General features: G+C 36.8%; 1 protein-coding gene across 1 annotated transcript; it reads left to right on the forward strand.

Moving 5' to 3' along the window:
* Positions 1-7: 7 nt before the first annotated feature.
* On the forward strand, positions 8-21,972 carry LOC132141071 (flotillin-2a). The gene is made up of 11 exons (XM_059550260.1): positions 8-229; positions 7,305-7,386; positions 11,947-12,037; positions 17,926-18,049; positions 18,369-18,487; positions 18,610-18,723; positions 19,847-19,966; positions 20,082-20,296; positions 20,432-20,615; positions 20,804-20,953; positions 21,455-21,972. The coding sequence occupies exons 1-11, from the start codon at positions 181-183 to the stop codon at positions 21,491-21,493; spliced, it is 1,287 nt and encodes a 428-aa protein (XP_059406243.1). The 5' UTR covers positions 8-180; the 3' UTR covers positions 21,494-21,972.
* Positions 21,973-22,236: the final 264 nt, after the last annotated feature.

The raw sequence follows: 22,236 nt of genomic DNA on the forward strand, positions 1-22,236 counted from the left end.
CGGTGACTTCTGGTGCACGCGAGCAGAAATCGGGAGGAATGTGGTGAACCCTAGACTGCTTTGAGTGCCTTTTGTCTTTGTATCTGACCGTTTTCAATACACTGTTCCATCGTCCTTTGGAAAAAAAACAATTAATCTCACATTCTGTATAGCTTTTTAAAGCCGTCGTTCCGGAAAAATATGGGGAATTGCCACACGGTAGGACCAAACGAAGCCTTGGTGGTATCAGGTAACATATCCTATCAACTGCCTTCGGCTTTTCTCAAAGCAGTCCGCTTTTCGTCTGTAATTATGTCAATTTGAAATGTAGTTAACGTAGAATGTGCATGTAAATCATCATCATACATGTATTTTAAGAAATTAACGTATATTATCTCAAGCATTTCAGTCGAGTAACGTTAGCCATCCGTACTTGCCTGTTGCATTGTAGTTTGTGTTGGATGGAAGAAAACAATCCATCAGTCGGCTCGTGTTGTTGTGCCTGTCTCATGCTCTTTTCTGTGTAATTTTGAAGTGCTTGTGCAATGAAATCGATTTTTCTCCTGAAGTCCTCTCGGTCTTGAATATCGATTGCGTGTATTTCTTTAGATTAAACACACGATTTACGTATTGTTTTTTATTTGTTTAGTTTTTTTTACTGTATGCATTTTATTTTTGTGTGATGCTATTTTAGTTTAAATATTGTAAAGCCACCTTTGTTTAAAGACTAACGTTACTATAAAACGTTTTTTCGCTGCAGAATAAAGTGGTCTTGTTTCATAGAAAGGGTATCAATCAAGACCAGGGGTGGCTAATGTTGTTCCTGCAACCTTGATTAAACACAACTGCTAGAGATGGGTCGTTCTTGAATAATTTGTTCATTTTGAACGAATCTTTAATGTGGCTCGTGACGAACGTGTGGGTGTGATTCGTTCAGTCGCGCATGCGCAGCTTCCTATGAATTTGGGTTCTGTACTGAAATTAGTTCACCTGTTTCGAGACTTCGGGTTTTTCAGGTCTTTCGTTCATCACGTGACAGCCCCCTAAGCTAAACATATGATGCTTTTTTTAAGATCATTTTTTGGTGTAACTGAATATGTTGAATGTTAAATGTTCAAATAACACATTATTTTTCAAATACTGTACATTATTGTAGGTCCTCTATGTCCTGCCTCTCTTAAACTCATCACTTTATACAAAGTTCCTCCTTCTGACAAGCACAGTCTGCCCCTTTCCATTATCGCGAGCTTCATCTTTCAAAATTAATGTAAAGTCAATTTATAATTCTTTTAGTTTTACCCTCAGTTCAAGCCCGAAAGGGGAACAGAGTCACGTGACAGACACAGGGATGAAGCTCGTATGTTTGCAGTACACAATAGTGTTGGGAAGTTCGGTTCTTTTCCACGAACCGGTTCTTTCGGACAGTTCGATTCAATAAAAACTGGTTGAAAAAAATGGTTCTTTTACGCTCGACATTGGCGATGATGTAACGGCGTCAAGTCTATCGAACATTCAAATATATAAAGTCAGTAATCATAACTTTAGTCAGTTAAAAACCTCATAATCATGAAGTTTACAATTAAGTTTTGCATCAACGCATACAGGGATTTAAGTCTTGAAGATATAAAGTAGATAAATTAGGTGTCATCAGCGCAGAAACCATTATCCACTTACTATACATAATCCATTGCGATTTATTTGTTATTAACTTAAGTTTTGCCAGATTGCCCTTCATACAAGCCTTCGGTTTACCCGCGCTCATTAGCACAGAATCAGTTCAGAATCAATCACCAAAAGAACCAGTTCGGTTCAGATGCGCTTTTCACGCTGAATCACGAATGCGCAGAATCATCAGCTCCTAGGTTCTCAAATCAGATGCATCCGAAGGAAACGGTTCTCAGTTCAGTGTTCTGGTGATTCGAAAACCGATGCAACCGGTTCTTGACTTGAGAACGAGCACCGCTCCAGCAGTGGGCATGTTCGTTCATTATCTGGCTCCGCTCTGTGTTCATCTTCAGTTCTCTCTTCACAGCAGTTCAGTCACAGCAGGTTTATTTTGACTCAGAGGAAGTGTCAGCCACATTAAAAAAGTTAACAGCTTAAGTCATTTGTCGATTAATGCTTATTGGAGACGCGAACCGTTTCAAAGGATTCAGTTCGATTTGGTGAACTGGTTCCACTGGTTTACTAAGAAGAACCGGTTAAATCAAACGATTTGTTCGCAAACCGGACATCACTAGTACACAAGCCACGGACGGTTAAGACGGCTGACTCCACCTTCTGACCCTGTCTCTCTTTCTCTCTCTCCATCTCTCTCTCTCTCACACACACACACACACACACACACTAGAGCTGCAACTAACGATTATTTTTTCTGTCGACTAATCTAACGATTATTTTTTCGATTAGTCGACTACTCTAACAACTATTTTTATTACAATAAATAATTAATCTAATGTTCTTTATTTGATTAGCTAATGAATCCTTTGGATAACTTTACAAAAAAATTATTTTACTATGGTAAATATGAGTCTACGATAGCGCTTATAATTAAACCACAGTAGCCACAAATTTACAGTTATCTGGGACGTCATGAAATGTTCTTTAGCATCACAAACCATAAAATGTAGTCAGGGTTCTGCTATGGTTTAGCATGGTTACCAGAGATCTGGAGCTGATTCGGGGTAGCTCGGTGGTTTGTGATTGTTGTCTTTTAAGGGGCCGTTCACAAATCGCGTCTTTTGGGCGCTCAAGTTCGTTATTTCCAATGTAGACGCGCGGTATGCGCGCTCATAATGGAAGCGACGCGGTCGGGAAAACAGGCACGCGTCCACACCGCATTGAGTTAAAAACATCTCAACTTTTCAGAATGCCGCAAGCGCACCGCAGGTCATGTGACAAGAACTAACCAATCAGCTTCATCCTTTCCCGTAACAACGTTGAAAGCTCAGCTAAGATGAAGGAACTGCTGATCGTAGCTGTATATGGATTGCCATTTTGAAATGAATTTAGTAGCAGAGTTACAGCAAGCGATTTTTAGTGCTGCAAATCCATTTATCCTTTGCTAAAATCTCCGCGTCTTCAGGAAGAGAGAGCACGTCATGGTCGCTAAGCAATGGCAGACATCCCAGGGGCGCAACTGCCCGAGCGCTTTAGAAAGAAGGAGAAAGCGGCGCGACTAGCGTTTTCCACACGTTTTTAGGCGCGATATGTGAACGGCCCCTAACGCGTGTTTGAAACCTGCGCCAACACAGACTTACTTTATTTTTTATTTTATCCTTACTTCAGCCGCTACGGGTGATCATACCAATAACTTGTAATCTTTACAAGAATATCAGAATCATGCAATGAGCAAGTCTGCGTTTATTAGACACTAAATAATTTCACATCAGTTTGTGCTTTTAGAATCGCCGAATCTGCTGCGGTCATTCCATCACATCTGCAGCAGAGACCTGAACCAGGAAGTTGGTCACCAGATCACACGGTAACCAGTTAAACCGTAACACCGGAGAGCGCCAGGATGTTTTCCTCTGAGGTGCTCGTGCATCGCAGTTGTGCTGCCGTGGTACACCATATCGTTTTTTCAAAGGGAACAAATGGCCATTTTATTTGGCATCTGTTTAAAGTATTCCCATACTTTTGATAACAGTGGTCTCTGTTTTTGTGATAGAATGCAACTTTCTCCATTCCCAGTATGCCATTACGCGAGATGTTAACAATGTGACGCGTCGTTGCAGCACTAACACACACACACATACACACGTGACATGGAAAACTCTGCATTTGAACAGTCAGTAGCAAATACTTAAACTAATAACAAAACATACTTACAGTAGCTGATTCAGAAGTGCCAGATTGTTGTAGCAAGGTCTTAATTACCTCCTCTCCTAGGTTCACGAAACGTTCGTCCATAAAATTGTTGTAAGTAATCTTTAAGATTCCTAAATGCATCTACTTTCGGAAGGCCAAATAAAGTGCTTTCGCCTAGATACCCACAGCATCTAACTGACATGGCTCCTTCAACACTAGCTGCAGTTACTGAACCCACGCCTTCTTTCTATGTGTGGACATTTGGGCGACATTATGCAAATATTTCCACATAGTGCCGTAGACATGTGGGGGTGTGTTTGAATGAGCCATTTTAGGGGGGTTGTGTTAGAGTCTTAACTTTGATAAAGAATATCTCTTTGGATTTGAGACTTTAGTCTTTGCAACTTTACAGATCTTCTTTATGCACCAAGAGCTCTTAACACCCCAAGAAAAGGAGAAAGGAGAAATTGAAATCGCATCATATGACCCCTTTAATAATAATAAACAACTCTTTATTACCTTTGTTACAACGTTCAGTGTATGGAAAAGCACCATCATGACATAAATTCACACATGTATACACTAAGAAATTAAAAGCTACAATTTGAAACTAGAAACGCCTCATGTAACTGTAAGAGTAAATAATAATTATAATAAAGATGATGATGATGATAATAATAACTATGCACCCGTTTGTAAGGAAACAAATTTTTCTATTCAATGCTGTCACATCAAGTGGCAAAAGAACGAACAACAATTTGAAAGATGAACTAATCAATTCTCTTTCCGGCTCAGACAGCATAGGTTTAGTTTATGAAGCTGTCACGTGATGAAGGAATGACTCAAACCCAAAGACGTCAGATAAGAGGTGAGGTGAGCTAATCATAGACTGAAGACCCAGGTAAACAATGAATTAAACTTTTCTGTTTATTAAAGCATTATAGTTTTTTTATTGTTTATAGTGTAATCAACATTTGTGTACTAGTAGACATGTTAACATAACATTTTAATTAAATTTTGCTAAAATAAACAAAACGACTTAAAAAAAAAGATTTGATCAATTTGCTTAACGAGACTCAAAGGTCCGAGTCAGTAAAATGATCCGAACTTCCCTTCACTCGAACCAACTAATCAACATCTTCAGGAGCACTTGATCATTACAGGCAGGTGTGTTTGGAACCGAACTCTGCAGGGACGCAGATCTCCAGGAACAGGATTGGGCACCCTTGAACAAAGACCTTTTAACATACCCGTTTATAAAAATCTGGACTTGTCTACACAGTTCAAAGCCTTGATTTCCTCATTACTTGTCTTCCTGCTATGTAGTAGAAAGTTTCCTAAGATACACAATTTTAGGTTAAATTGATATTTTTAAGGGGGAAATCAGGCAGTAATGGGGTTATATAAATATAAAGTATAAATATAAATTAAAGCAAAATATAAATGTTTTTATATTTTAATTATAATTTATATAATTTATAGTTTATTATATTTAATTATAAGCTTGTTTTACATGAATTTACATGTTTTACATGAATTCAGTCTAAATCAATAGACTACATCAAAGTGATTATATTATTGTATGATTTTAATTGCTGGATACAATCAAGAATGTCAAGACCTCTGACTTTGGCGATACACATTTAAGAGGGTAATGCAGGCATTCAGTATGTGCTATAGCTACTTTTATGGTTTAATTAATTGATCAAATATACCCGATAGAGGCATGACTCCCAGATATCAGACTACAGGAAGTTATAGCACGCTAAAGTGTACACTGTCAGAAAACTTGCTAGTTCTTTTATTTTAAAAGATCTGCCTCCTACGTTTTTTTCTAACTACAGTTTCGTGCAGGGTTGTTTCCTCTTTGCTTAACTTGCCTGAAAATTGTGTCCACATTGGTCATGTTTCATGAAATAGTCACATGACAGATAGAAACTTTAATGGGCCAGTTCGTCTGTCTTTCACGTGATTGATCAACAGCTGATTAAACAACAGCTGAGGATTGCACACTAATAGCTGGAGACATGACGGGAATTTGTTGGAATAGTTTCCACTACCGCCATTGCAACATGAAGAGAGACAAACTCTGACTTGAATGGTCTGGGGACCAGACCCATATACATAGATTTGTGAGGGAGTTCCTCGCATATCTCACCTTCCTAATGGTTGTGTACTAGCATCTGCTGTTTGTACTTTACATCAGGAGTCCAGATTGATGCATAAACTTCAGGCTACATGAATGGATTTTGTAATATTGACAGCTGAATGTAATAGATCATGGGTTATCTCCCTGAAGTCCACGTCACCTCTCATAGTTGACCCAACAATATCTACATTTGCACCTACACATAGCCTAAATATCTTGTTTCGTAAACTTAATATCATGAAAAATGGAAGGTCTGCTTTACACTTACCCTTCTAATTGCTTGCTTCCCTTAGCATTACTTTGTTAGCCAAATCACAATATGAGCAACAGACAGTATTTCACATAATGAAAATTAAATGCAAATACAATGTGCATGTTAATGTGGCCAAAAGATGTGTATGATTTAATCCGCCATTGATGGAAAAGATGTTTATATGAGTGAAGAGTATTTTGTTTGTTTGTCTTGCAAATAATAACAGACATTTAGTTTAAATTATGGCCTTGGGATTCAGCCTCATAATCAATCTAGTCTGACCTTAGTATTTGAATCATAATTCTGTGTTCTTGTACACTATCATTCAGTTTGGGGTCAGTAAGATTTACTAATAAATAAATAATGTGTTATATTGTAAAATATTATTACAATTTAAAATAACTATTTTCTGTTTAATATATTTCAATAAGGTAGTCTAATCCTGTTATGGCAGAACTCATTTTAATATGCGGATTTGGTATTTGGGAGAAAAAAAAAATTCTTACTATAAATGTTGAAAACAGCTGTTCTGTTTAATATATTTGTGGAAATGGTTATTTAAACCATAACAATTATAAATGGATTTACTGTTACTTTTAAAGCATCCTTGTTGATTAAAAGTATACATTTCTTTAAAAATAAATCTTTTGATCTGTTTGTAGTAAGACCTTCACAGATGCACAGATAGTTTTGTTGATCATTTCTGTAAACACTTAACCACCATAGTGGTTTGGTTAGACTGTAACTGTGCATTGGGGCTTTCCAACGGTTTTCATTACATGTGGTCATGATAAAGTTGCTGTTCAGTTTACATTTTATAAACCAGTTTGGTGAGGGATGTATGAGATTTTTACCTTTTTTTAGGTGGTGAAAATGGTGAGCGACCGATAGCTTGTGAAATGGGCTAAAAGATTTAGATTATTACAATGGAAAAATATGGTTTGAGTTCTTTAAAGAAAATTTAAAAGAAATATTTATTAACAAAGTATTCATTTTAATGTTATGTTACCATTCTAGAATACCACACATGATTGCAAGCATGTTTTAGAGTTTGAAAGTGAGATTAGTGTGGAATGTGTGTTTGTACTAAATATGCCGCGTTTATTTTCTCAGGTGGCTGCTGTGGCTCTGATGAGAAGAGCTATACAGTGGGCGGCTGGGCCTGGGCATGGTGGCTTATCACCGACATTCAGAAGTAAGATTGTACATTCACATTCACTCCTACTATTGTGTTTACTGGCTCACAACATAAACAAATCATTCTCTTACTGACTGAATGACTACTCTCCATATATGTACATTTTAGCTGAGTGGGCTTTTTAGAGACGAGTCACGGCATGCTTATATTTGTCTGGCTAGGCTTTTTAAACTTGTGAGTATATAATATGTCTACTTTAGAGAAACTCCAGAGTGCACACACCTGTGCCCATTGTTTTTATCCCAGAATACTAAAGAGATTGATTGTAACTAAAATAACTCTCTTTACTAGATGGGAAGTAACGTTTTTGTTGAGCGCTCTTCCTTTCAGTGAAATAGGCTTTAGCTTAGACAGCTTTCAGACGTTAAACACAAACATTGTATCATATATCAGTACTCAAGCCCATTACACATTTCTTGGACCATAACTGTAGCAATAAAACATTTTCTGACAAATTTTTTCCTTAAATGATGTTTCTTTCAAAGTGAGCTTTAAAAGATGATAATCCAAGGTTAAGTGCAGTGTAAAAAGCCTATATGTGTCATTCGGTGAGGTACACAATGCTTGTAACTGTTAGAACATTACCCAGAAGTCATATGTATGAAATAAGAGAACTGTTTATCATTCTGAAGCATATGATTTATTTCCAATCCTTGTTTCTTTCTTTAATCATTATTGAGATAGTTATGCATGTGCAATCTCTAATAACCATCCTGTCTTTTCTCTGATGTTCCTCTCCTGTTCATTTCTTTAAGTGTTTGCTGAGCTAACCTGCCTTTAATCGCTGGACTCACCCGTGTGTGTCTGAGCATCTGATCTTTCTCTGGTATCTCACTGCTGGGGATCATAAGATTATTATGCTTAAACAGCTCTGGAAATACAGATCAGTAGATTTGATCACATTCCAAGTCTGCACAGCGGAAGGATTTAGTTCTTGAGTAAGAGAACGGTCACAGATTAAAATTAGTAATATAATATATATAGGGAAATACTGTCAAACTAAAGAAACCGTTGAAAGGTTTATTGGGAAGTTCACCAACAGTTTATTTGATTTACCCAAACTGACTGCTATCTGTAGGAGTACAGGAAGTTGGTCATTTATCAGAGAGTCATGTTACAACACATGGATGTTTGGAAAAGGTCTATTGCAGAAATACAGCTATTAGTTTTATATATAATAGCTACACTGAAAATGCGTATTTCATCCTTTTATTCTTTTATTGTTAGAGCCAATAGGAAGATGAAACAAAGAGGGATTAAATGTCAAAAAAACTGCAAAAATGGGTTGGGTTCAGCTCAATACATAGCTTAGAAATAAAGCAAGGCTGGGTGGGATAACTCTTACCATCCCCCCTTCCTTGAAAAAGCATGTAGTAATCTAGTTTGCAGGCAGCTCTAAAAGCTACATTGATCTAATTTTAAAAGATTGAGAGAGCTGTAGGGCTTTCTGCAGCACAAAGGATAAAATGAAACATTTAGTTGTGGATCCTACTGCATATTTTTGTGCATGTTGCCATTCAGAAATGCACAGTTTCTTTTCAGTCCAAATAAAGAGCTACTCTTTTTCTCTTCTACTTTATTTTTTAGATACAAAAAAAAAGGAAATCAATTAGTTTGAAGTATATAGAAAGGGGCCATTGATGAGCAGGCCATACTCACTGCTCACAACAACTATATTGGTAGATTGTGCATATTTAACATTGTAGATATAGGCAGAGTCCTAGACTATGGTCTCTTGACTGTGAACTATCCTGTGTTAAATGGGTTTGGGCTATATTAGGGTTGAGCTTTAATGACCTAACAATCCACTAGAAATAGTATGCCATCTGGGCCCCTTTTTCCACCGCAAGTCAGATAGCTTGTGCTGAACTGCAAGGACTTCAACACTTGGACAGTGTGAAACATTATAAACCTGCAGTGAGTGACGGCATTAGTGATTATAATTTTTATATTTACTGTATTATTTGTTTTGTTTATCATTTTAAATGTCAACATTTTTATAGCAAAAATACAGCTGGAATACATAACCTGATTTTTGCACAGACATCGGCCCTGATGATAGTCAGTAGAGGAGTCGATGCTAGTTGCCAAAAGAGCCGGTGTTTTCATTTACCACTTGTCTCCATTGTATTTGCTGTGCTCTGCATGACTTAGGTCTGGTAGTGTGTGAGATCCTTAGTTGTTTAGTGGTTCTCAAAATAGGTTCTCCAGACATGACTTAAAATTATTTAAATTAATTTATTATTAATATATTTAAACAATCTAACTTAAAATGCTTAAAAACATAGTCTAGATTTAAACTGAATCATATATGTTTTTTTTCCCTCAACAGCTGAGGTATTTGGTTCTTGAAACTTCACAAAATGAATTGTGGTTAATTTTCCCTTATTTACCCTTATTAATAAACTATATTTGCTATATGTATTATTGGCCTGTTAAAGGGTTAGTTCACCCAAAAATGAAAATTCTGTCATTAATTACTCACCCTCATGTCGTTCCAAACCCATAAGACCTCCGTTCATCTTCTGAACTCAAATGTAGGTATTATTGAAGGAATCTGAGAGCTCTCTGACCCCTCCCATAGACAGCAAGAATCCTTACACAATCAATGTCCAGAACCGTAGCAAGGACATCAGTAAAATAATCCATGTAACCTCAGGGGTTCAACCATAAAAAAGCTATCAGAACACTTTTTGTGCACAAAAGAAAATAACTAACAATTTTAATTAACCATTTATCTCCTACGCATCACCCTGGCGCCATTTTGGAGATTATCTGGAGTATTTGGAGTGTATGTTATTCTGTGTCAGCTGCGACACACGAATATGTTTCTACATTGTTTTTGCTTTGATCTGAATGAAAACTAAAATAATCCACGTGACGCAGCTGAAACAAAACACCATGCGCTTTTTACGTTCAGTGGATATTCTTCAAAATGGTGCCAAGGTGACGCGGATGAGAAAAATTGTTGAATAAAGTCTATGCTTTGAATAAAGGCAATGTTTCTGGACCTTGATTGTGTAAGGACACTTGCTGTCAATGGGAGAATCAGAGAGCTCACGGGATGCTCTAAAAAATCTTAATTTGTGTTCCGAAGATCGGAACATTGTGAGGGTGAGTAATTAATGATAGAATTTTTGGGTGAACTATCCCTTTAATATAATAGGGGCTTTTGGACAATAAGGGATCTTTTAAGTTAAAATGGTTTAGAACCATTGTATGTGTATGAGACCCAGTTATTCTTTGTAACCATTTACAAAGTCGGCAAGTGTAAGAGGCTTAGTGTTTTAATACCTGCTCAGATTTTGAGTGTATTCCAGCATTAATATAGTAACAATTGTTATCTTTGTTTGAATTTTTAGCCTACATAAAGAATATGTGATGCAGTTGACCTGCACAACATTTTTATATTGTAATGAAAATTCTCTTAAAATTATACTAAAATCTATTTAAAAATGTACAATTAATCATTTTTTGTGCAGCATTTTGTCCAAATCCACCTGTAGAATAAACACCTTCTCAGAAATGGAAACTGCTTTGTCATAAATGGTTAAAGGAGTGATCTAGGGGTGTGAGTGTCAGAAAGTAGTGCAAAACTAAAGCATAACAATTAGACTAAATAAGACATCCATTCGGAGTCTGTCATGAGATTTCAAAGATAAATGACATGATATGAAAGATCTCTCCATACGCAGCAGACAGCGACTCCCTGATGGTCTGGATTCAACTGCAATCAACACCAGCGCCCATCCTCCCTAACCTTGAACCCTGACCTCAGTCCTCCCCTTTCACATATGTTAACACACTGATAATATTGTGCTGTCCTGCCTCCCCTCCTTCCCTCCCTCCTCACCCTCTCTCCCCCTCTCCTCCACCCCCATCTCCCCCCACATAGAATGTCTCTGGAGATAATGACCATCCTCTGTCGCTGTGAGAATATCGAAACTTCGGAGGGTGTCCCCTTGGATGTGACAGGGGTCGCTCAGGTAATCATACTGAATGAAACAAGCCAACCTAATGAGACAGTGAGAACAATTTCAAGCGCTCAAGATGTTAAGGATGGTGGCCTGGTTACATTTCCTAAGTTTCACACATACACATGCTCTCAGGCTCTCTTCCCCACTCTTGTTTTGGTCTTCCTCTGCAGTGAAGGAGAGCCAGTCATCTCTCACTATCCTTGTCTGGAGTTTGTCTACACAGCGCTCATGGCTCATGTAACTAATGTCTCACGTCAGCCTGTTTTGACTGTTGAGTCTGTAATGGATGATGAAAGTATCAGATGGGCTTTCGGGAATATTGTGGGTTGGAAAATAATCTTTAAGGTTCTGGGAATCTGAATCCAGAGGTTGCCATTACAGCCCGCAGTCAAAACACCTGATTTGTGCTGACCAAGTGGTTGTGTCTTCATATTTTCACCCTACAGATTCATTTTGTGTTTGTGTTTAGCTCCACGTCTTTCTTTAATCCCACCTTTCCCTTTTTCACGCCGCTTGACATTCTTCCCGTAGATCATAGCCAACTTTTTTGGTTTGTTTCCCTTTTTTGCGTTTTCCACAGGATAACCCTTGAGATTATGACCCTGCAACCCAAGTGTGAGGATGTAGAGACAGCGGAGGGGGTAGCTATTACTGTCACAGGTGTGGCACAGGTAAACCACCTTACCTCACCTAACCTCAGCTCCAAATGTCACTTTCAGGTTTGCCAGACTGGTTTCAGACCCAGCACCTCTTTATCATGCTTTTCCCTCTCATTTCCTTCCCTCTTTTTCTGGACTCTGAATTTGATCCCCTCCCTCAGGGATAAACAGTGCCAATCATAGTATGTTTACCAGACTGAAGGTCACTGGTTTGTGCTTGACATGATGAACTGTTGAAAAACTGTTGTCGGTACTTAATAAATGCTCATTTGCTGACAATTTCGGGGAAGGCTTTTTCTGTAAAAAAAAAAAAAAAAAAAAAACTTTTCCAAGAATGGCTCTGTTCGAGTGTTCTTGGTGTATATACTGTCTACATAGGCTGAAACATAACTCTTATACAGTAAGTGAATTTAACCACTAGATGCAACCCAGGATGTTCTACGTCCTCAGACTCTGAATTTTGCCTGTCTATGGCAACACTCTTAAAGCCAAAATGAAGGTATAGTCACCCAAAATTTAGCATCGTTCCAAACCTGTAAAACCTTTGTTTATCTTTGGAATGACAATTAAGATAATTTTGATGAATTCTGAGAGCTTTCTGACCCACTGCAGATGATAATGGAACTACCAGATTCAAGGACTAGAAAGGTAGAAAGGACATAGTTAATGTAGTCCATGTGACAATTTCTTCAATGATCTCTTCCAGGTCAGTTTCTGCCCCCATTCACGAGAGTACCACGATGAATACTTGTGCATTCCTCTGCTTATAAACAATGCTCAGCACATCTGGGTTGATGCTGGCTCTGGTGTCAGCAGCACCAAACGCATTAATTTTGGTACTCTCGTGAATAGTGGCAGAGACTGACTGGAAGAGAAGTTGTTGTTTGAAGAAAGTCATTTCTTTTTTTTTCTTTGAGCACAAAAAGGACTCTCGAAACACTGATGTCACATGGAGTATTTTAACAATGTCCTTACTACCTCTCTGAGTCTTGAATGTGTCAGTTATGGTGCTGTCTTTGCAGGGTCAGAAAGCTCTTGGATTTCATTAAAAATATCTTAATTGTTTTTCAGAAAAGGCCTTGGAAAAGGTGGTTTGAAACGACATGAGGGTGAGTAATTAATGTCAGAATTTTCATTTTTGGATGAACTATGCCTTTAAGTAATCAATAAACAAAACTACAATACAGCAAGTAACAAATGCCTTATTAATAAAGTAAAAATTTATTTAGCAGGCTATTAGATTAATAGTCAATTATGAGAATTATTATAACAAAGTTTTATGAAATAACTACATTTTACCACTGTAGCCATCGCCATTCAAATGTTTTCTCATGACATTACAAAGGTCAGGTGGTAAAAATTCAGAGTTTACAAGTTGTAATAACAAGTTCTACAAGGACATGAATGCTTTTTAAGTCTAAAATTCAAAATCTTATGCTTTAATTGACCTAATCATATTGGAAGTGCCTTTGCTGCAAACTACATTTTAGAACAGAGCCCAAAAGTTGCCACATTCTTTGACCTTCATGTTGCTGAAGTAAAGATGTTACAGTTGTTTTTAAATGTTTTCTTCTTTTAAGCATCTAAAAGCTTTCCTCAAACAGACAAAGGAAATCTGGATAAAATTATATGCTGATTAGTTTCATTCTTTGATTTCTTTACCTTGAAATTTTATTGATTGCTATTGTTTGTCAGCATGCCAAAACTTGCAGTGAGAAACTGAACACGCATGTTTACTCTAATGAACATTTCTCTGCTCTTTTGAAAATAGGAAAATAGCTATTTCACTGTTAACAACTGAGCATTTTGCATTACCAGCATTGCAAGATCTTTAATTTCAATTCTCAATTCTTTTTTTTAAGTGTTATTTTCTCTCAGTGAATACTTAGCCTGGTGTGAACAATGAGAGCATTATAACTCAGAGGCAGTCCAGCCATTACATTGCATTTATCTCGGGTAGTCACATGTGATTGGATGAGGAACTTAAAATAGACATTCCACAATTCAGTCTGCATCGAGGCTTGAGCTCAAGGTCTCCATAGAGAGACTGTATGATTACATTTGTCTACTGAAAGCTTTTCAATAAAAATGAGTCTAATACACTGCTTTGCCCTGCATGTTATACCTAGGGGTGTAATTTGGACATTTTATCAGTATTTTTGATACATTTATTTGATAGTCTCTTAGTCAGCAAAACAATATTTGCTGATACCTCAAAACATACCACATTATGATTTAAAACGATGAACTTAAAAAAATTAAAATTGCAAATTCGGTAGTTCAATTGGGGCATCCACATAAAAAAATAATAAAATAATGGGTATATGCACTGACAACAGTCAAGAAAGTTTTTCAGTCTTTCAGTCAGTGCTCTCTAAAATTTGCACATCTAGTTATCCCCATATTGATTTATTTTGTGTTGGATCATATTGTTAGTCTCTCATTTGATTGATTGTCAATCCCTATGAATTATTAATTACATCCCTAGTTATACCCCCTCAGTTTTAGAGCAACTGTGGGAAGTCTGTCTCATGTCATGTGTTTTGTAAATGGAGGCCTTGCAGCTGTTGAACTAATGGACCCACTTATCTGTTGACCACCCAGGCCTCTGCAATATCCTCCTCCTTGAGACTGTTTTCTATTATGAATCAATCCTTATACATGTTCACCAACAAACAAAGATACAGATACAGATAATACTAGCACTGTGGGTTTGGGTTGTTTTTTGTTTTATTTTGTTTTTTACTATGTTCAAGATAACTGTTCTCAAGAAGAGAAAGTCTTTTTTTTTTTTACATCCTAGAACACATTTTCAGTCTTGCCCTACTTTCGTTTTTACTGTGTTGCATGATTGCTGTGGTTTCCCACGAACACAACATGTGAATGGGTCTTTTTGTTTTAGTTTGAGGAAATTGTTGTAACCAGTGCATGCAGCCTTCATTTGAATGCTTGCTAAAGCATGGCTCCCCATGTTGACTGTAAATGCTACATTACATTGTTATTGACATTTTTGATTTACGTCTGTCCTGAATGACTGCTGATTCTGAAATAACTCAATTAGACTCCATTAATGATTAAATTCTGTAATATTAATCTTTTACACTAGACTATAAAAGACTGTTCACACCAAAGCATTCAGCAGAAAAATATGTCTGTTCAGACCAATTTTAGAAAAGCAGAAATGCCCTGGTTTTGTAACAGCGGCAGCTTGGGGCATGTAACCAAAAGTACATGTTATTGGTTGGCCAGTTTTATTTCGCCATGCGATCGAAAAGATCATCTCTACATGAAAATGTTCAAATGATTATTGCTTCAAATAATTGCACTGAATATTAATATTTGTGTGAACTGTCCTTCATTCTGAGAAATACAAAATATTTAATTTCAGAATTTATATTTGGAAATATGGTTCCAGGCCTGGAACATTTATCTGGATCATCAGCCATACTAAACCAACCATCACCAGATGCCATTCACAGGGCATTAATCCTGTGGAGACATTTGAGAATCATTTTTTGGCTAATGTTTTCCCCCACCCACATTAGTGGCATCATTCTGCTGTGTATTGAGATGCTTGTAGTATACCACATCTTTAACTGTTTGATGACTGCTCGACTATGGTGAGGATGCACAAACACCCTCTTGCCAGAGTTCACCTTTGACACTGCACTGAAATCAGCTTTCGTCATAATCATGTACTGCTGAAATAACCAGGCCACATGCAGTTTTTTTCAGCTATGGAAAAAAAAGTTTTTATGTTTAAATGGGAAGCTGGTTGTAGTTCAGTAGAGAGGGACGGCTTCTAGCCAGAACCTTAAACCTACAGAAACTCACCTCTCTCTATCTGATGCATGATTTCATTCTCCTTTCCTTTTCACAGCCATGGAGAGAGATCGTTTTAAAATGCATCTCATAGACTCCTAACTGGTGAAGGGGTGGAAAATCAAGGCCTTGGGTTTGCACATAGGTTGCATTAGAAATGTCTTTGGGTTATTCCTGACATTTATTTTATTTTTATTTTTTGAGTTCGTTATCCCATCAGGTTTGGTTTAACCACCCTTTACATTAATTGTAGATTCTATTAAAGGGATAGCTCAATCAGAAATGAAAATTCTGTTATTAAATGCCTTCTTGTTGTTCCAAAGACCTTTGTTCTCATGTGTGGTACTCTCTTGTATGCATGTTTAAGACTGACACGAAAGAGAAGAAATTGTTTAATAAAGTCATTATTTTTGTTTTCTTTGCACACAAAAAGTATTCTTGTAGCTTAATAATATTTAAGTTTGAACCACTGATGTCACATGGGGTCACATGACATTGCTAAAAAGAACTTTATTTTAAGTATTTGGTGTAAAATACTTAAATCACCTGCTTTCAAATGGAGCGGCACTTAATAGACAGAGCTGTAGTTTGCTGACAGGCTACACAATATCGCGTTCATAATCGCATGCGATTCATTGTCTATTAAGTGCCGCTCCATTTGAAAGCAGGTGATGGACATTTACCGCTAATCACAGAACCGGCTTTACTAACGAGACACGCATGACAATCGCATGCGATTAATCGTGCAGCCCTATTGTATTGCCGTCTCCCAGCAGGACAAGACTCAGTCCAGCTGCTTTGCTCTTGCACATCCCATCATTGGTTATTTTTTAGCAGTTCAGTCAATGTACTGTTATGAGTAACTGAATAACTCTGGATTATTTTGTGTCAAAGGTAGTGTTAGGCACATAACTTAAACCGAATAACTTAAGTAATTTGTGGATTAGTGCGTACAGGATGTGCAAACCATTTCAAACAATTCAGTTTGATTTGGTGAAATGGTTCGACCATGATTCATTCGCGATCCAGACATCACTAGATGAGACAAAACCAATAAAACCTATTACAAACTTTTGTTGCATCCAACTTTTTGGGGACAATTACTCATGATATATACCGTCTTTTTACGCGTTGCGTTGCGTATCGTGCTGCTTAAACAAAAAACCATGTCTGCATTTGTGATCAGAGAAACAACAAACAACAAGCCTAATTACACTGCTCAAAACTCGAGTTTGAATCTTAACTGGCAATTTATTTAAATATAAAAAAATGTAACGTTGTGAGTCATAAGCACCAGTCTGTCCTTCCAAATTTGGAACTGCCCCACTTTATAGAAACAGCCTTTGTGCAATAGACACATTGTAGGCTACTGGTTTCTGGAAATAGTCCTCATCCTTCATAAAATGCACTGCACACATCTGAATATTTGGTTTAAACTGTTCTGTTAATACAATTGTACAGCAGCAATTGTAATACAACTTAACTACTGATTTCTAGTTGTGTCAAACAAACAGGTTAGTTGTATTGCTGTCTACGCAGGGTCAGAAAACTTTTGGATTTTATAAAAAATGTCTTAATTTGTGTTCTGAAGCAGAACAAAGGTCTTACCGTTTTGGAACAACATGAAGGTAATTAATGTCAGAATTTTCATTTTTGGTTGACCTATTCCTTTAATTCATACTAGGACTGGGTGTTATAGAAAAAAGTTTTTATACATTTAATCACTCTGACTTGCACTCTACATTTAAAATCTCAATAAATAAATGACTAATTACAAAAAGTCATAGCAATATTCACAATATTACTTTCTTGAATTTTACATTTAGTAAATGAATCTTTGCAGCAGATTTTATTGTGCTTAATGTCTTTGTCTCATACCTGCAAAATATGCTTTTATATGTTTCAAGTGTTGATCTAATATTATATATAAGATGCTAGAAGATTCTAAGTGTATCTGAAACATGTTTTTCTGTATTATATAACAATTCATGACCACAAATGTGTACAGTAACACAACTGCCGACTGTTCTACTGTCTGAGTGCATTATATACCATGACTATATGTGTTCTGCTACCAGGTGAAGGTCATGACCGACAATGAGCTGCTGGGTTATGCCTGTGAACAGTTCCTGGGCAAGACCGTGGCAGAGATTAAAAGTGTCATTCTGCAGACGCTGGAAGGTCACCTGCGCTCTATTCTGGGTGAGTGACGCCCGACATTTTTGTTCATCTCAAATGCCACTCTTACCTTCACTGTAAAGAGTTCAGACAGTGTGCAAAGTTAGAGTTAGATCGAAAGTTCATACCAGATGAGCAACATGACCAGCAACCACTCTTTCAACAGATATCTCGAAGTTTGGGATGTTATGTGTTTAAAAGCTTCCTCTGCTTTCACACTGCATTTAGAAAATACATAAATCCTTTATAATGGCAAACTCCAGTCAATTTCCTGGAGCATGAAAATGAGGAAACTGAAACATGACTTTCACATCCTCACATTCTCATTTGCCTTTGATTACAGGGACTCTGACTGTGGAGCAGATCTACCAGGATAGGGATCAGTTTGCCAAGCTGGTGAGGGAGGTGGCGGCACCTGATGTGGGCAGGATGGGCATTGAGATCCTAAGCTTTACTATCAAGGTATGCTTACATTAATATGGATAGTGTGTGTACTGTATATTTGTGTTTTCGACAATCAGTCAGTGTCTTTCAAATCCATTGCAGTTGTCAGGGTGTACATGTTATTTTTTTTCTCCCATCAGGATGTGTATGATAAAGTGGAATATTTGAGCTCCTTGGGTAAATCCCAGACTGCTGCTGTTCAGAGAGATGCTGACATTGGTGTAGCTGAAGCAGAGAGAGACGCTGGAATCAGGGTGAGCTGAAGAAATAAAACACTCAATTTCCATGCATATAGTCAAAATAGAGCCTGAAACTCTTAGAAAATTGAAATACATAATTTGGAAAAAGAAAAGAAAAAAAATTGCTAATAAATGTTCAAGTGAAAATATGTATCATCAGGATGTCGAAATAAGTTTTATATCCATTTTGTTAGAATATAGAACTTTCAGATTAGAATGACTTTGGACATAGCTGAAAAAACAAAACACAACTTTAAAAGTTTGGTGCCAGCTATTTGTTTATTTTTTTTATTAATTATTACTTTTTATTCTGCAAAGACGCATTAAATTGACTTAAAGTGACAGTAAAGACTTGTGTTGTTATGGAAAAAGATTTCTTTAACAAATTAATGCTTTTCTTTTGTATTCATTAAATAATCCTGAAAAAGTGCATCACGGTCTCAACACAAATATAAGCAACTTCAGCATTTATAGTAATGATAAATGTTTCTTGAGCACTAAACCAGCATATTAGAATGATTTATGAAGGACCATGTGACTGAAGACTGGAGTAATGGCTGCTGAAAATTCAGCATTTTCATCAAATGGATTAAAAAAAAAACATTTTAAAATATTTTACAATAAAAACACTTATTTTAAATTGTAATAATATTTAACTTTTTTACTGTATTTTTGATCAAATGAATGCAGACTTGGTACGAATAAGAGGAATCTTTCAACCCCAAACATTTGAAGAAAGGTATACCGTATATACAGTTTCAAATCCTTTTAACAAAAAGATATGGAGTAAACATCAAAATTAAATGACAAATTTTGATAAATGTTCCAAAACCAAAATTAAGATTTCATTTAGTACAGGGCAGGCTAATTTAAGACCAAATGTTGTATTTTTTATTTTTTATATACCACAGTTGTTAAAATATGAATTCAACAAACTGACACCAAATTTTAGCAAAGAAAATGTTATTCTACTCAAAAAAAAAAAAAAAATATATATATATATATATATATATATATATATATATATATATATATATATATATATATATATATATATATATATTAAACTGGAAATTTTGAAAAGCAAGTGGTGTGGAACTTTTTTTTTTTTTTAACATTCCTTGTTCTCTTGTTCTAGGAAGCAGAATGTAAGAAAGAGATGATGGATGTTAAATTCCAAGCCGATACAAGAATGGCAAACTCAAAGAGAGAGCTGGAGATGCAGAAGGCTGCCTTCAATCAAGAAGTGAACACAAAGGTAGGGCTAAGTTATTCCTCTGGTTATTTTAATACTGCACATGCACTGGTGAATAAATGATGTGACACCCCAAACACAACATATATAATCATTCTTTCCTTTCCTTCTATCTCAGAAAGCTGAGGCGCAATTGGCCTATGAGCTCCAGGCAGCCAAGGAGCAGCAGAAGATCAGACTGGAGGAGATTGAGATCGAGGTGGTTCAGAGGAAGAAGCAGATCACCATTGAGGAGAAAGAGATCCTCAGGACAGATAAAGAGCTGATCGCCACCGTGAGGAGACCAGCTGAGGCTGAAGCCTACAAGATGCAGCAGCTCGCAGAGGCACAGAAGTGAGCAACACCAGTGAAAGGGAATTAGAGAGGTTTATATATAAAATTGGTATATTTAGTCTAAGGGAGCCAGGTAGAAAAAGGCGAGAACAAAAGCCTTGTGAACTCATTCTGTCTTCTGCTCCTCTGTGTCAGGATAAAGAAGGTGTTGACGGCACAGGCTGAAGCGGAGAAGATCAAGCGTATTGGAGAAGCAGAGGCCGGCTCCATTGAGGCTGTGGGTAAAGCCGAAGCAGAGAAGATGAGGCTCAAAGCTGAGGCCTATCAGCAGTACGGAGAGGCTGCAAAGACTGCCCTCGTCCTGGAGGCTCTGCCAAAGGTGTGTGGAAGTCTGGGAACGAAATTTGATTACAGTAATTACAGATGCAGTGCGTTTCAGTTTGTTCTTTTTCTCTCAACTTTGATCAGACCTCTCCAACACTACCAGTAGTTAAAATGCAAATATTTAAATTTAAGCTGAGTGTGTTTTCATTGTGTTAACTTGTCTGTGATTTTGTATCATCACAGATTGCCGAACAGGTGGCAGCACCCTTAAGTCGTACCAATGAGATTGTGATCCTGAGCAGCGATGGTGGCCGTATAACTGGGGAAGTGAATCGTCTGTTGGCTGAACTACCGGTGTCTGTAAACGCCCTCACAGGCGTGGATCTCTCCAAGGTGAATACATATAAACTACAACTTCTCATGTAAACTACTGTTCAAACGTTTAAATTTAAGACTGCATTGATTTGATCTAAAAAAAAAAAGTAATATTCTGAAATACTGTTATAAACATATCTGTTTTCGATTGTAATATATTTAAAAATGTAATTTATTCCTGTGATGACAAAGCTGAATGTTCAGCGGTCATTACTCCAGTCTTTAGTTTCACATGATCCTTCAGAAATCATTCGGATTTATTGTGTCTACACACAATCAAAGTATTAATTTTTACTGATCGCAAACTTTAAAATGTTAGTGTAGGCTCTCATTAATATGGTCATAAAATAATAAGCGTAGTACTGTTTAGCATGTTATATATCAAACCTGATTATTTTTTGGCATTAGTATTTTTTTCAGAGGTAGAACAGGATTAGGGAATGAATAACCGCCAGGATCAAGTAAAATAGATTGTTTTGTCTGTAAAAACATGTGAATGAATGTGTCGTTTCTCTACAGATCCCTTTGCTTCAGAAAATGACCAATCCTCAAGCTTGAACATGCTTCTTCCACTCTGCTGCCTTTCCAACACTCCCACATTGATTGCCTTGAAAAGAAACACAAGCTGTTTTCTTTTTACAGAAATTAGGAATTGTTTTTTTTAGACCCCTGGTGCCTTACCTCTGCAGGACCAGAATTTCTGCATGTGCTCTTGTTTTCGTCACTTATATCCTTTTTTGTTTGTTTTGTTGAAACAACATACCTCAATTATTGTTAATCACATAACTGTTTCATAAAATTCACTAGTGGGAAGCTGCAGATGTGTGTGTATCTAGTGATTTAGAGTATCTAAAAGTATTTCCATTTGACTGGGTAGCTAAGGTTGTATTCAGTTACGCTTATGCGATGTACTGTATGAAGATATATAGAAGTATAGAGTAGAATAGCCGTTAGGTTTCTTATAGCATGTTTATTGGATTGATCAACTGGGCCTTTGAAATCATTCATCATTATGATATTTTCTGTTCAGGTCAAATAGGGACCGTGACTTTTAGTTTATCTAATCAATGCATTTAGACATGGGTTCATTTGTAAACATATTTTTGTATAGTTCAAACAGGAAGCACTGTAGTATTTTTTTAAAGTAGGATGAAAACTATCAATTTTGTATTTCTTTTTTTTTTTTTAACTTTGCTTTTAGCGTTGTAGGTTGTATCACGTGTTCACTGTGCAGTTGTTCATCTAAAACTATGCCACGTTATTCATTATCATATCTGTATTGTATGTTCTTTGAGAATGTT

Source organism: Carassius carassius, chromosome 5 (genome assembly GCF_963082965.1).
Source record: "Carassius carassius chromosome 5, fCarCar2.1, whole genome shotgun sequence".
Taxonomy (NCBI): domain Eukaryota; kingdom Metazoa; phylum Chordata; class Actinopteri; order Cypriniformes; family Cyprinidae; genus Carassius; species Carassius carassius.

What these genes read in the sequence shown, in the direction of transcription:
- LOC132141071 (XM_059550260.1), top strand. Translation starts at nt 181, where the DNA reads ATGGGGAATTGCCACACGGTAGGACCAAACGAAGCCTTGGTGGTATCA. An exon ending in TCCTAAGCTTTACTATCAAG is followed by an intron (nt 18,488 to 18,609) that starts GTATGCTTACAT and finishes TTCTCCCATCAG; the next exon opens with GATGTGTATGATAAAGTGGA. An exon ending in TCCTGGAGGCTCTGCCAAAG is followed by an intron (nt 20,616 to 20,803) that starts GTGTGTGGAAGT and finishes GTATCATCACAG; the next exon opens with ATTGCCGAACAGGTGGCAGC.